The sequence below is a fragment of the Grammomys surdaster genome, unplaced genomic scaffold (genome assembly GCF_004785775.1).
Source record: "Grammomys surdaster isolate TR1022 unplaced genomic scaffold, NIH_TR_1.0 140, whole genome shotgun sequence".
NCBI classification, from domain to species: domain Eukaryota; kingdom Metazoa; phylum Chordata; class Mammalia; order Rodentia; family Muridae; genus Grammomys; species Grammomys surdaster.
Window position 1 is genome coordinate 12604063 of NW_021604598.1, and position 14382 is coordinate 12618444.

A 14382-nucleotide genomic window follows, 5' to 3' on the forward strand; every position below is an offset into this window, starting at 1 on the left:
CTCTCTCTCTCTCTCTCTCTCTCTCTCTCTCTCTCTCTCTCTCTCTCAATCTTTCTATTAGATAAAGGGACACCAGCAAATATCAGCTACAAAAATGATTAATAAATGGATTTAGCCCCTTTTGAAACACAGAAAAAGCACTCATTTAAATAACATTTCTGCTTTGAGTATGTATCATATAATACGTACTCAACAAAATATTTTCCTACTGTGAAATGTGTTGCTAGTTTTCATGATGGAATAAAATCTATTGGTCTCTAATTCTACTTTTGGAAAGACTGTGACATTCCATTAAGAACACCACCAGTTCTTGGTGCTCCATGGAGAGGAGTATGAGACTGTTGAAGGGGCTTTGTATTATATTTGCTGGTTTGGTAAAGGGAATTAGTATTTGGGACATAATTGAAGCTATTTTGCCTTAAAAGTTCATTGCTTTGGGACTGGCATGATGTCTTAGCAGGGAAAGGAGCCTGCTTCCAAGCCTGGGAGCCTGAGTTTGATCCCTAGAAGTTGCATGATGGTTAGAAAGAAACAGCTCCAGGAAGTTATCCTGTTAACACCTACTGTGGTATATACCCCACACAGTTCATTAACTAATTAATGTCTAATTAAATTTTTACATTTTCAGCTTTTCTAGTTCCCTAGTTTTCTATTAAACATTATTAAAAGCTACAATAGAAGTAGGTAGAATGGACATAGGTCTGTTTCAGCCTGTGTCCGAATATGTGTTAGCATTATCACAGGCATGATGAGAACTTCCACCTCAGAAATGTCCAGGTACTTCCTGGACTTTCCCCTCTGCCACCTGTCAAGTGCTGCTCGCACTCCTCACTGTCGACTGTTGTAGTCCTTGACACTTTATGTTGAATTACGTAGTGAAAAACAATTTGTCTTTGCACATTCTTTTTTATTTAGCGTGAATTTGCAATGTCCCAAACATCAGCAGTTCTTGGGTAGCATTTTTTGGCATGGAGCTAACCTCAGTCTGTCTGCATACTCACCTGGGGTCCTGAGGTTCCTCCACCACCCCACTTTTTTTTATTAACAAATATGACAATTATGGTGAACTTTGTGTACAAGAATTGAACAACACATGAGTCTTTATTTCTCTTGATTAAACAAGTAGAAGGATGGCAAAGCCATATGCTAAGCACTTTTAGATATCACAAGACTAGGTTGGGGTGTGCATTGAATTGGGAAGAAGAGAAAGGGTCTACATACCAGGCTGTTTGAGTGTTACCATTTTATTCCTGAAGAGTCAAGTTTCCTTATCACTTCTTTCCATCTAGAAAAATCTTTTCTCGAACAGTCTGTGATGAGCACTGGATTGTTTCATCTGAGAACGTCTCCACTTTGCCACTTTTTCCTGAAAGATAGTTTGGTTGATAACTCTTTTCTTTCAGTTAGGTAAAAATGTTATTTTATAGATTTCATGTTTTAATTTACAGAAAGAAACCTGAGATAGTTGGGGGTCATCACTCCCCCTGAGATAGTTGGGGGTTATCACTCCCCATGCTGCTCAAGTTCCAGAGGCTTCCAAGTCATGTTGTCACCACTGAGGATTTAGGATTTGTGTGTAAATATCTAAGCATGTTTTGGCTTTTTAAAATAATTGTTTTGGGATCTGATGGGCTTTTGCAGTGTGTGAGTTTGTGCTTTTTCCCCTAACATTTACAGGTTTAGGGTCATTAAGCCTTCCCAGGACTATTTGCTGACCGTTCTCAGTTTGTTTTCGTGATTGGGACCCCAGTTATACATGCCAGCACCCCAGTTACACATGCCAGTACCTCAGTTACACATACCATGGACATTTCAGTGTTTGTATATAGGCCCTGGTCTTCCATTTATACCTCTTCGTGTTTGCCTCATGGTTATTCACAGTCTGTGACTTGTAATTGCTCTGTCTTCAATCTCACTGACTTTCTTTTAAGCTCTTTTATACTGCCAAGCCTTCTAGTGGTTTGTTCCTGTCATGTTGTAACTTTTTAGTTATAGAATTTCTACTTACTCATCCATAGTTTGTGTTTCTATGGTAAATTTTCATGCTTTCAGTCCAATTCAGATACTTTTTCCTTTCTGAAGCATAGTTACAATAGCTGCTTTAAAGTCTGATATTCTAACCTCTGGGCCATTGGGGGTGGGGAGGGGATTTTATCTGTTGTTGTTTCCCTTGAGAATTAGTAATGTGCCCTTGTTTCTTTTATGTTGCATAGCTTTGGATTACATTTTTACATTTTGAATATGTTAGTTCCATCTCCTCATCTAAATTCTGGAAACAATTCATACATTTAGGCTATAATGTTGTCAGCTGTATTATATTTAGTCCTTGAGTTCCCTTCATTTGTATGTGCTGTGGTTTCAGTATGCTCTGACTCAGAGTATGAGGCTTCTGTGCATATCTTAGTTGAGTTCTCTAAGCCTTTCCATGTGGTGTGTGTGCGTGTGTGCGTGTGTGTGTGCATGTATGTGCTCCCACATGCCCACTCATGTAAATACATGTGCTTCTTTCTCCATTGGACCAAGATCTGTGTGTTCTAATCATACTCACATCTTAAATTCCATTGTTTGAATCGTAATGTTGGTTTCTAAAGAGAATTAATGTGTTCCTTTTTATGTTTTCTCCACTTCTCCACACTCCTAATTCACACTCCCCATCCCATACACCCACACCCACACACACTGCTGATTTAGCTTCATCAGAAGCTTGAGGATGTTAGGAGTTTCCAGTATCTTGCCTATGTGCCTCAGGGCTTCATGGGAGGCAGTCAGCCAGCAACTTGCTGACACTGACCTTGCTTCCCAGGGCCCCTGTCCTTTCTCTTACCTGCTCAGCTAGGCTGTCTCTACCCAGCTACGGTCTCTTATTTCTGGTGTTACCCACCACTCTTTTAACCCTAACATTTCTTTTAAACCCAGCATGAGTTTTCAGCATAAAATCTGTGATTAGTTGCAGCATGACCCTTGTTCCTAACTACCTACAGGAATCTAGCCCCTGTCTTGTTATAGTACATCACAGCTTCTAAGAGAACAACGTCAGCCTTTCCCCATGCAGATTCTCTGCCTTTCATACCCTTTCTATTTTGTGTATTTGTTTTGGTTTGCTTTTTTTGTTTTGTTTTTTGTTTTTTTCAAGAAAGGGCTTCTCTGTGTAGCCTTGGCTGTCTTGAGACTATGTAGATAAGGCTGACTTCAAACTCACAGAGACCCACCTGCCTCTGCCTCCCAAGTGTTGGGATTAAAGGCATATACCACCATGCCTGGTTTGTCTTGTGTATTTTCAAGGTGCTCAGATAATTGTCAGGGGTCCAGGGTTTTGACTGTAAGAGCAGGACGTGGAGCTGTGGTATGGTTTCATATGTATGTCCACATTGAAAATATTGCATTTTGTCTTTCACTATCCTGTGTTTTTTGTCCCTTTATAATTCTCACAAAAATAAGTAGGCAACATTGTCAAAAAGTTGCAAGCTGAATCCTAAATTAAGATGTTGTTAATGACTTGGCAGGAGTGGGGAATAACACCTAGAGTTATTTGATTTCGTTTAGTTAATTATACGGAGCAACATGCTATGCACTATGTAGAGAAGGATATACCTTTCACCTAGTGAGCAGTACAATTACTTCAGCAAATAGAGATCAGTAGATAATATAATAAGCCAGTTATTTGCAAAAAAAAAAAAAAGGTCTTATTCTGGGGAGTGGATTAAAGTCTACACATATGACTACTTTTATGTATTTACTTGTTTTAAAGATTCTTCAGAGGTATGAGTAAGGATCAGATCTGTGAGGGAATCAGATCTTCAGTCTTAACATCGTAACAACAGCAGAAAAGTTTGAGTTTATATTGCATTGTATTTTAGCAGCTAATTTGCTTTTGTTTTTCCTGTATGGTTTCAAATCCTGTGTAGGAAACTGACTTAATGTACTTGATTTCTTTTTTAATACTCTAAGGTAACTTCTTTAGAATTTTTTCAACTCTTTTTCTATCAAATTACAGACACCACTAGAGCAAGAAGAAGCCAAGAGAGTGATGGTGTGGAATATATTTTTATTTCCAAACATTTGTTTGAGACAGATGTACAAAATAACAAGTATGTGAAAATTTTGTAGAATTTTTTTTTTGTTCCTGTTGTTCTTAAACTGGTATCTGTATATCTACTTTTAGACAGCCTAGGGTTCCCTTCTATGTGAAATGTATTTCATTTATTAGAGTAATGTTTGAAGCCCTTAAAAAGAGGAGGTTCCGTTAGCAATTACACGTTTCCATCTTTTTGTTTTTCCACTATTAGAGAGCTACTATGTTTCTGTTCAGCTAAGCCTGTAGATTAAGCTTGAGGGAAGCTTCCCAGTGTGTTTCTGTAACCTTTGTCCAGTCCAATAATTGAATCTCAACATGTAATTTGGGCAGGACTTTATTTTATATGTTAATGATATGTTTTCCCCGTGATCTTTTTCATATATACCTCAGTCTCACATTGGTTCTTCACAATGGTTGAATAAAGCTGCCATGTCGTACTGCTGTATTGAACACATCGTCTCGGCTCCTCCAGCTAGCTCCTACTCCACCCTCCCCCAGTTTTCCATTTCTGAGGTGTAGCTATTTCAGGGCATCAGAGGCAGGGTGTGTTTTAACGCAGTATTGTGGGATTTTATTGAAACATCAAAATGCTTTCTTCGAGTTTGGCCCTATGACTGTGTTTTTATAGCACATAATCCCTGCCCTGGTTCCATTAGCCACCTCCCAGCTCCTGTGGCTCCAGTGCCCAGCTCGGTTACTCTGTAGTGTGCAGTGAAATTCCAGTAGTTTCTATTGTTTGGCTTATTCGATGTTTTATTGCATTGCATTAGTTCTGAAAGGGAGTGATGGAAAGCATTAGCACTCCATAGCACCAAAGTACTTTTTGGGGCTTAAGTGTAACACAAGCAAGTGTTACTGATTTGAAAATGTAGACTTTTTTTTTAATTGACATTTGCCGAAATGCTTGGCTCTGTTTATTTTATTAAACACAGCAAAAAAATTTTTACACATTCAGCAAAAATATCTTTTGCCTATGAAGTATAACTTGCTGCCTGCTTGTTTCATATTCACAGACTATTCTGATGAGTGACTTTTAATCTTCTACAGGTTCATTGAGTATGGCGAATATAAAAACAACTACTATGGTACAAGTATAGACTCAGTTCGCTCTGTCCTAGCTAAGAACAAAGTTTGTCTGTTGGATGTCCAGCCTCATGTAAGTAAACGAGCATTGTGCAGTTCCCTATGACCCTCGTCATCTCAGAATGAGCTCCATATAAAGTCTGCTCATTTAAATGTAGGTTGGGACATTTGAGTAGGGGAGGGAGGGCAGGGGTAGAGGTAATGTTACTAGAGAAACAGATGGGAAGAAGCCCAGAGGTCAATGTTTTTATCTCTTGGTTTTACTCAGTCAAGTTCACAGGCTTAGTTTGGATCTTTTAATAATGTATTACACTGTTGCATATGTAGCATCTTTTGTGTTATGTATTATTCTCAGTGTTTATAGTCTGAAAGTGGACATTTTAGACCTCAGTTCTCTTTCTCTATTTTTGGTATTGGACACAGTGTAAACATTTAAATCCCAACAGAGGTGTGAGGCACTGTCCAATACTATCTTATCTGAGATGCCAAAGGAAACCTTGTGTATCACCCAGGGGCCTCTTAATGGAAACTTTGAACTAAGAAGGCCAGTGGGTGAGAACATTTAATTTCTTGTATCAAACTGCCTGTCATCTGGTTGGTACCCAAGCCCAGCATTGCCCTAGTCCTCCTGGAGTCACGGATTCTCCTTCTATGATGGTGCTGCTCTGGGATGCCAGAAGCACTTCCACACCTCTGAGGAATACAGAAGCTGGTTGGTGGCTGCCTCATGTCCAGGCACCAGGAAGGAGCGGGGGATTTCGGCTTGTCTGAACTCCCTGCCTATATGTGGACCTTGTTACTCCCTGACTCATGAATGCATTTTCACCTGAGCTTCTCCAGCTCTTCCATCAACTCCTGCCATCTCCTCTCCCCTTCCCATCCTCACCACCATAACACCCCCCGCCCCTGTCTGTCTCCTTAAGACATGCAGCCTCTGATAAGGCCCTCATGAGAAAATCAATAATATAGTATCTTTCAGTTCTGACCCTTCTGTCAGTTTCCCATCACTACAGTTCAGTCTGCAGAAGTCAACACTAAAAAACCCAGGTGTGATTTCTAGGAGGCTGAGAAGTCAGGTTGGGGACACCAGGAGAACACTGACCATAAAAATGAACTATGCAGAACTCACATGGACTTACAGAGACTGAAGCAAGAACCATCACTCCTGCATGGGTCTGCTCTTGGGATTCTTTTCATCCTACTGGGCTGCTTCACCCAGCCACCCAGCCTTGAAAGGAAGTTTATGCCTAGACCTATTGTAACTTACTTTGCTGTCTTTGGTTGATATCCCTGTAAAGCCTGCTCTTTTCTTAAAGGGAATGGAGGAGGGGTGGATCTGAGGGAGAGGAGAGGAATGTGGGAGGAGACTGAGAGGAGTGTAGGTAGGAGAAACTGGTTGGGATGTATTATGTGGGAGAAGAATAAATTAACACAACAAAATAGGTGTGGTGCTACACACCTATAATTCAGAACTCAGGAAACTGAGGCAAGAGCAATAGGAGTCCAGACAGGCCTGAGCTGCAATAGTAGGACTCTGACTCCAAACAAAGATAAACAAGACACACTATGGAGGAGTGGGGGGGAGGGGGGACTGGCAGACAGCATGTAGAACAGAGGCTACAGAAACTGTTAACCTTTAGGGTTCTAACAGAGAATGTAATGAAGATAGATAGCTTCCAGACAAGAAGTTACCAATCATCACATCTTTTAGAAGTGTGATCTAGAACCTAGTTTTCTGACGTTTTTAGCCACTGTGTTCCATGTTAGTGATGGTTAAATTCAAAATATCTGAAGTAAAAGTCACATTCACTCTCTAACTTCTTTTCAATGAGATTGTCACCTTCATTGTCAAGAACTGATTGAAGAATAACCTGTTTAATTAAAGAATGGTTTTAAGAAATTTTCTCCTTACAAAATCCAGAATGCAAGAGATTAAGAAGAAATATGAAAAAATTCCTTTTCTTCCTTGTAGACAGTGAAGCATTTAAGGACACTGGAGTTCAAGCCCTATGTGATATTCATAAAACCTCCATCAATAGAGCGTTTGAGAGAAACAAGAAAAAATGCAAAGATTATTTCAAGCAGAGATGACCAAGGGACTGCAAAGCCCTTCACGGTGGGTGTCATGATCTTAGCCACCATATAAATAGCACCTAGATACTTGTACACAGTACTTAGACAGTGTTATAGATGAAGTTGTGATTGAGAACTCTGAAAAGGTTTAGTATGTGCATTTTGATTGGTGGCACTGTAAGTTCTTGTTTCTATGAATTGATGTTCATATTACATTGACTCAGAGCTATTTTGTAGAGCTGGATATTATAATGCACCCCTGCAATGCCCAGCACTCAAGATTCAGGTCATTCTCTTCTATCTGGCATATTTGAAACCAATATGGTCTAAAAAGCAAGAGTATGTGCCTCAAACCAATAACTACAATGGTAATATCAACAACTGTGTTTTAGGGCTTTTAGCTTTGGGTTTATTTCCAATGCCACCAAACAAAACAAAGAAAAAGGAACAACAAAAGTATGGTATTATGCATGAATGTTGATTTTTTTTCCTAAGCCAGTCATTTATATAAGAGACTACTTAGCTTTTAATTTTATTTAATCTTTTTAAAGCTAAAAGTCTCTAAATAAGTTTCTGTTTATCATTAATAGTCTAATCAAAAACTGTAATAACTTGTTTTATTGCCTTATATTTTATTTTTTATTGGATATTTTATTTATTCACTTTTCAGATGTCATCCCCTTTCCCTATTTCCCCTCCCTTGAGCCCCCCATCCTATACCCCCTCTTCCTTTTTGTTTTTATACCATTTTAATTACATGCAAGTATTAAGGTCAGTTCTAGGTTGAAGGACTAGCAATATAATAGATGCAAATAGTCAAGGAACAAGTAAGACAATAAACACAAATAGTCAAAGAACAAGCAAGGCAATAAACAAAGTTCCATGAACACTGTTTCTAAGGGCTTATCAGGATGACCAAAATATCTGAGCCAACTTCCCTGTCCTAGCTCAAAGTCATTTTCATGTCTGAAGCTTATTTCCTTGTTCTATCCTAAACTGTAGATTCCTGTCTGAAATTACTTCTTTGTTCTAGCCTAAGATTTAGATTCCTGCCTGAAATTACTTCTTTGTTCTAGCCTAAGATTTAGACTCCTGCCTGAATCCTACTTCTTTCTCCCTGAGTAAGATTCTGCACAGAGCCTTACCAACCTAAGACAGAAGTGCATTGCTTTTGATAATGCATATTCCATGATGGGTAAGGAAGGCATTCTTGTCAGAACTACCTAAGACAGGCTCAGTCTTGTTTATGAAATAAAAAAGGGGGAGAGGCAGAGAGCTTTGGGGGCTGCTTGGCAAGAATCTGACATGGGCCAAGGATAAGGGAATGGGCTGCTTGGCAGGAATATATTTTATATTTTAACACAGTAAAAAGTAGTCATAGGATCAGGAGACCTACACTGTCCCCTGATGAAATTCGTATTTTGTACAAGTATCATTGGATGCTATGGCTTCAGATGTTTGTGGCTGTCCTGATATTAATCTCACTGAAAGTAAAGACCATTATTCAAATTCTTTGGTCAGATTATTCAATGTTTATTTTCTATCAAATAAGGATATTTCCCTAAAGCTAGGTTTCAGAAAATAGCATGAAACACAGGAGAAGGTGGGGTTTATATAGCTAAAAATACCTATAAGACTAGGGGATTTTTCAATGATTAGGGTATTTCTAGAACAATTCTGATTACGTAGGAACTTGGCTGAACATTCTAAAATTATTTGGCAGAACATCTTACCTTCCCGGTGTAAAGGTCAGGATATAGGGTGTGGAACATAACAAATTTCAGAAAATGGGTGAAATCCTGGTCAAATTTACATTTTATTAGAAAACATAAATGAATTTATTTTGGCTGTGTAATAAGATGGCTTCTAATTTTAAGATAGAGTCACTCTGGCCTATCATTGACTCTTCGCAAGTTTTCTTTGTTTTTGTTTTCATTCTTCTCAGATTTTACCTTTGAATCAAAAACCAACAAATAAATATTAAGCCCTTTTTTTCTTTCATCTAATTAGCTTTCTTTTAGTCTTCATTAATTTGTGAACTATTGATTTTAGTTATAAAGCATGGATCTTGCTTTTGATTCCCAGTGTTTGCTCTTTGTTCTGAAATGGTGACATTTGTCCTTAAAGCACAGATGTTGTCACATGTTGTTATTTTAAGTTGTTGACTAGCACTAAAGTTAACTCTCAGTAAACATAATTTATAAATAATGGCATAGTCTGAGGATGTGGCTTGTACTTTTTAATGTACTGTCCTGAGTTTTATACTTAGCTAAAATAGCTCCTGGCATTTAAAAATCTATGTGGTCCCACAGGGCTTTTGAAACACTTCTATTGAACCACAGAAGGGACATTTGAACTATTGTCCCATAATGCTTTCAACATTAAGAAAGTAGTTTACATTATACATTCTTTCTTGTGAACAAACATGAATAGTGCCAAGCCAAAGCATCAGAGTCAGCAGCACCCTGATATCCATGATAACAGCAATGTGTCCATGTAATGGTGAGTTAGTTATGACCCTGAAAAGAGTTCAGTTAAAGCTTGTGTTAGCAGTAAAAACCTCTAAAAAAGTAGTGAAGATGATTTTGTTTTTTACTTCATTTAAAGTCTGAACATAAACAGCTTTAGGTAAAGTCATTGTAGAATGTTTTCATTTATGTGAAATAATACAATTGCCTGCTTACTTAATTTGCTGTTACTTGTTTTTAATAGGAAGAAGACTTTCAAGAAATGATTAAATCAGCACAGATAATGGAAAGTCAATATGGCCATCTTTTTGACAAAATCATAATAAATGATGATCTTGCTGTGGCATTTAATGAGCTAAAAACAACATTTGACAAACTAGAGACTGATACCCACTGGGTCCCAGTGAGTTGGTTACATTCATAACTCAGGGAAATGTCCTTAATTGTCTTTTTACAGAGTTGCATGGTTAGGTCAACTACCATATTTTTGGTAGGATTTTTCTTTTTAATAATCTGTATCACTGTCATAGATGTAAAGTCTTCAATGGTCAAAGTCAAAATTTCAGGGCTGGTTTTATTTATGTCTTTTACAGCCTTATTGGAAGCACATGACTGTATAATCTAAGTCAAAATTTGCACAGTGCTATAGTCTTAGCCAAACTTTTGTATTTCTTGGTTTTCTTTAACCTATTCCTGTCTCTGATGTGAGAGGCAGTGTGTGTCAGAGTTCATGCCTCGCCTGCACTTAGGTGCACTCACAGCCCTTCACTGTGCATGCCCTCAGTTGAAAGCATGGGCTTGGCAGCCTTGAGCAGATCACAGATTTAACTGAGCTGGACATAAGGCTCTGCCCTTACAAAATATGTTCTAGTGTGCACATCTTAAAACAAAGGAGAAACTCAAATCTTTTCTTGAGGAAATAGCTCATATATTATAGCTTAGGAAATCCTTATGAGTATATATCGGTGATGCCACTAATATATAAGCAAAAACCTGATTCTCCTGTTTAAGTTGAAGGTCTCACTATGCTGTCCACACTAGCCTTGAACTCAGCCTTCATTTGCCTCAGCCTCCCGAGTATGGGAATGTACTACTGCGTCAGGCTTAGAAACAGACTTAACTGATACTATAGATGTAGATAAAAAACCTTTCCTCATGGTCTAGTAAAACTGGTTGTGAGTTAGGGCAAAGAATGATCACATAGCACCTCTTGCTTTAATCTGTCATTCTTCAGAAGACATTTCTGGAGTCAGAATGTTTTCTTCTCTTGCTTTGGAATTTCTCAACATATATAAGAATGAGATAAATATTCAAAAACATGTAAAATGTGTTAGAGCACAGTGAAGGAAGAGATACTCATGTTTCTGGTGTGCAATCCCCATTCATGTAAATTGTTCCAAAGTGTGTTTTAGAAACCTTATATTGTGTTAATTTTTTTGTCAACAAAATGATTAACACTGGCCAGATTGTATCTCAACCTATTCCCAAGGAAGATGGATTTTTAAATCTTTTGATCACATTGTTTCTTTTTCTATGATGCTTTAGGCCTCTAGCAAGTGAATAATTTGCAATACTACAAATGTCCACAGTTCAATCATAGATCAGGTTCCTGCGAGTCCTCTGAGAATGCAGTTTAGGCAATGGAGGATTCGTCACATCTATGACTTGCATACAAAGAAATATATTTTTGTTGCTTTGTAAAGAGTTTAAATGTCATGTTTAAAGAAAAATAAAATGTAGGGAAGTTTTATATATTTGTGAGATATTTGAAAGGCATATTTTTAAATTATCAAATGAGGCTATTCATAAGATAAATTGTATGTAAAGATATAATTTAAAATAGTAGTTTTATAAGCAAGGTCAACATTCCATGTAAATATTGGACCTTTTGGCAGATAGGTCCACACACATGTTACGTGTTCGCTGCTGTTTAGTGGTGTCCATGGCCAGCTTTCCTTAAGACAATGTCAAATTTCTGTGTGAAGCAGAAACTAAAACTTCTCTAGTGACCTCATTACATGTTCAAGCCCAAAAGTCAGATCATTGGACTAATGAACACAGTCCATGGAAGTTCTGTGTTTATTCATTAAAGCCATGCAGCTCAAACAAAGATAGGAAGGCTACTGGATTCCTATTCTGAAATCACTGCCCTGCATGGCCTGTCTAGAAGCACAAATCTTAACGAGTTGGTTTGGGTGGAATATTCTCTCCCTTGAGCAATGCCTCCACTTCTATAAAGCAAGTTTCTATGCCAAGAATGATGAGAAGTGTATCCAGCATAGGACGTTCTGGACTACTTTAGGTATCCCATGTTCATACCTCAGATAACTTTGCTGATTGTTTTTCTTCATTTGGTGATTGTTGTCTTCATTCTCAATTTTGGGGTAGTGCTTGGGAAATTTGGGGTAGGTGGTAGAGGTGATGAAATGTCATGAAAATGTAAATGTATGCACCTGTTAGACCACAGCTGAACATCTTTCTTTAAAAACTAACTAAATAAAAAGAAATAAAGCAGTCTAAGAAATCAGGTGACATGTAGCCTTACCTGGTCTATTTCTTGATGCTTACATAGAGATTTAATTAAAACATATAAGTCAGGCCAAAAGAAGGCTGCTCAATTGGCCTTGCTCTGTGTTCTCTGGCCTCAGCACTCCCACCACCAAGAAGAACACTTTGCTCCTAGCTTTCAGCAGCTTGTTTCTGGGGTGCAGTGCCATCCACTATTAGAAAAACAAGGTTTCATTGTTTGTCCATTTAAAGTTGAACCTGGTATGAAGTGCTTTTATTCTCCTTCACCTCCCAGTTAGAAATAAACTTGAAACAATAACCATGGTTTTACCAAGTAATATGGAAACTTGGTGTCTATGAGGCTGACATTCCTTGTTATATATAATCATCAAGTGTACCTAAACTGTAGTAATTATAAGTGAGCAAACATGTAAACTCAGATTTATAAAACTATGGAGTGAAAAATGTCCCTAAAGATTCAGATTTTTATTTATTTTCCTTTGGTCTTTGATGGATTTATAGATAAATGTAATGGAAAGTTTTTTATCTTAATAAAGTATCTTCAAACAATATCTCTGCTTGAAAGTTGTTTAGCACATGAATATGCTATAATTGTTCTACCCTGTGCTGCTTTTTCCATGGTGGAACAAATTCCGTCCTTTGGTATGATGTAATTTATTTGATCTTTCCATGCCTAAAATTAAACATCATATTTCTCTTCAAATAATGCTTTCATCAAGATTATTGAACAGATGGCATTCACTGCTCTTGGTCTGCAAGTAGAAATTGAAGATGTGCAGAAGCAGAATGGGATGGATGGTCCAGACCAGTATGTTGGAAACAACTATTCTCACCCTCTGCTTGCTTTCCCCTCTGGGAATCAGGATCCTATATTCTCCTCTTGATCCAGTTACACAAGCAGAATTTGTAATCTGGGCCTAGGAAGACAAACCGGCTTCTTTGGGGCAACTAATCAACTCTGACTTGCTCAGTCATTGTGTCAGCGCAGCTCTGCTCCAATAGAGACACTGCATGATAAAGCAAGGTTAATCAATCAAGTGAGTCATCAATTGATCGTTGTGGGGCTGAGAGTCAAACTTGGAGCCTTTCACATGCTAAGCATACATGCAACTACCACTGCATTATGTCCCCAGTCCTCAATCTAAACTTCTTGTTTAATTTCTGGTTTCGAGTATTACCAGTTTTGAAACCTTGGGGGGTAAATGGAACGTCTCTGGTCATCCTGTTAGGCCAGGATGATGCCCTTAGAGATGCCAGGTGTGGGATCACTCAGTGATGGTGATGCTGGATTGTGATGATGGTGGTGGTGGTGGTGATAGTTGCCATATCACAGTTTAAAACTAGGTCAGTGTTCTTTACCACCCTGTGTAGTAAACTCAAGAGTCACAGTAAGTAATCTCTACAGTGAGCTTTATTATTTTGAAAGCTCCCTTGCACTTTACCACACAACACATTGAATTTAACAGGTGATGCTTACTAGGGAGCAAATCACATTTTATTTTTAAGTCACTGGCTCTGATATACTTAATAATAACTTGAACGAAATGCCCCTAGTTGACTCAGTGTTCTTTCTTCTACAACCTTCTTACCTAAATGTTTGACCACCCACCTTACATGTCTACATGATCACCGCTCGATGTGAGCTGAAGTGTTCCTCAGGGAACACCTGTGTGATCCACTATCTCATGCTTCGCTGGTGAGAAATGAGGGGATCTTGTGTCTTTTTTATTTATTTATTTTTTTACCTGTTGCTGAGATTAAATACCCTGGCAAAACAAGCATAAGGATTAAGGAGCATATTCTGGTTCACAGTTCAAGAGTTCAGGTCATCATAGAGAGTCAGAAAGCAGAGAGAGAAAAACAGTTGTGCATGCCAGTTTAGCCCAACTTGCTTTCCCTGTCTTAAACTGTCCAGGATACCCTGCTCGTGGAGTGATCCTGCCCACAAATAAGATGAGTTTTTCCATATTTGTTAACACAATCTAGATAGTCTCCTACAGACACCAGAGGCACTTCTTCCAAGTGATGCTAGATTCTGATAAGTTTACAACACTAACCATCCTACAGGGATTCCAAACTTTGTTCACAGTCAAGTCAGTGGGGATGGTTGACTAGAAAGTAGAAAGGTTCTTAATCCATAACACCATTGAGTCT

General features: G+C 38.3%; 1 protein-coding gene across 1 annotated transcript in view; it reads left to right on the forward strand.

Annotated features, from left to right (window-relative positions):
• Mpp7 (membrane palmitoylated protein 7) overlaps nucleotides 1–12779 on the forward strand; it is a 163055-nt gene extending 150276 nt beyond the window's left edge. Inside the window, exons 13-16 of the mRNA XM_028763889.1 lie at nucleotides 3995–4088; nucleotides 5123–5231; nucleotides 7131–7274; nucleotides 9944–12779. Coding sequence (XP_028619722.1) covers nucleotides 3995–4088; nucleotides 5123–5231; nucleotides 7131–7274; nucleotides 9944–10123 — 527 coding nt within the window. The 3' untranslated portion in view covers nucleotides 10124–12779. The remainder of the gene's footprint in view (nucleotides 1–3994; nucleotides 4089–5122; nucleotides 5232–7130; nucleotides 7275–9943) is intronic.
• The last annotated feature ends 1603 nt before the right edge of the window (nucleotides 12780–14382 follow it).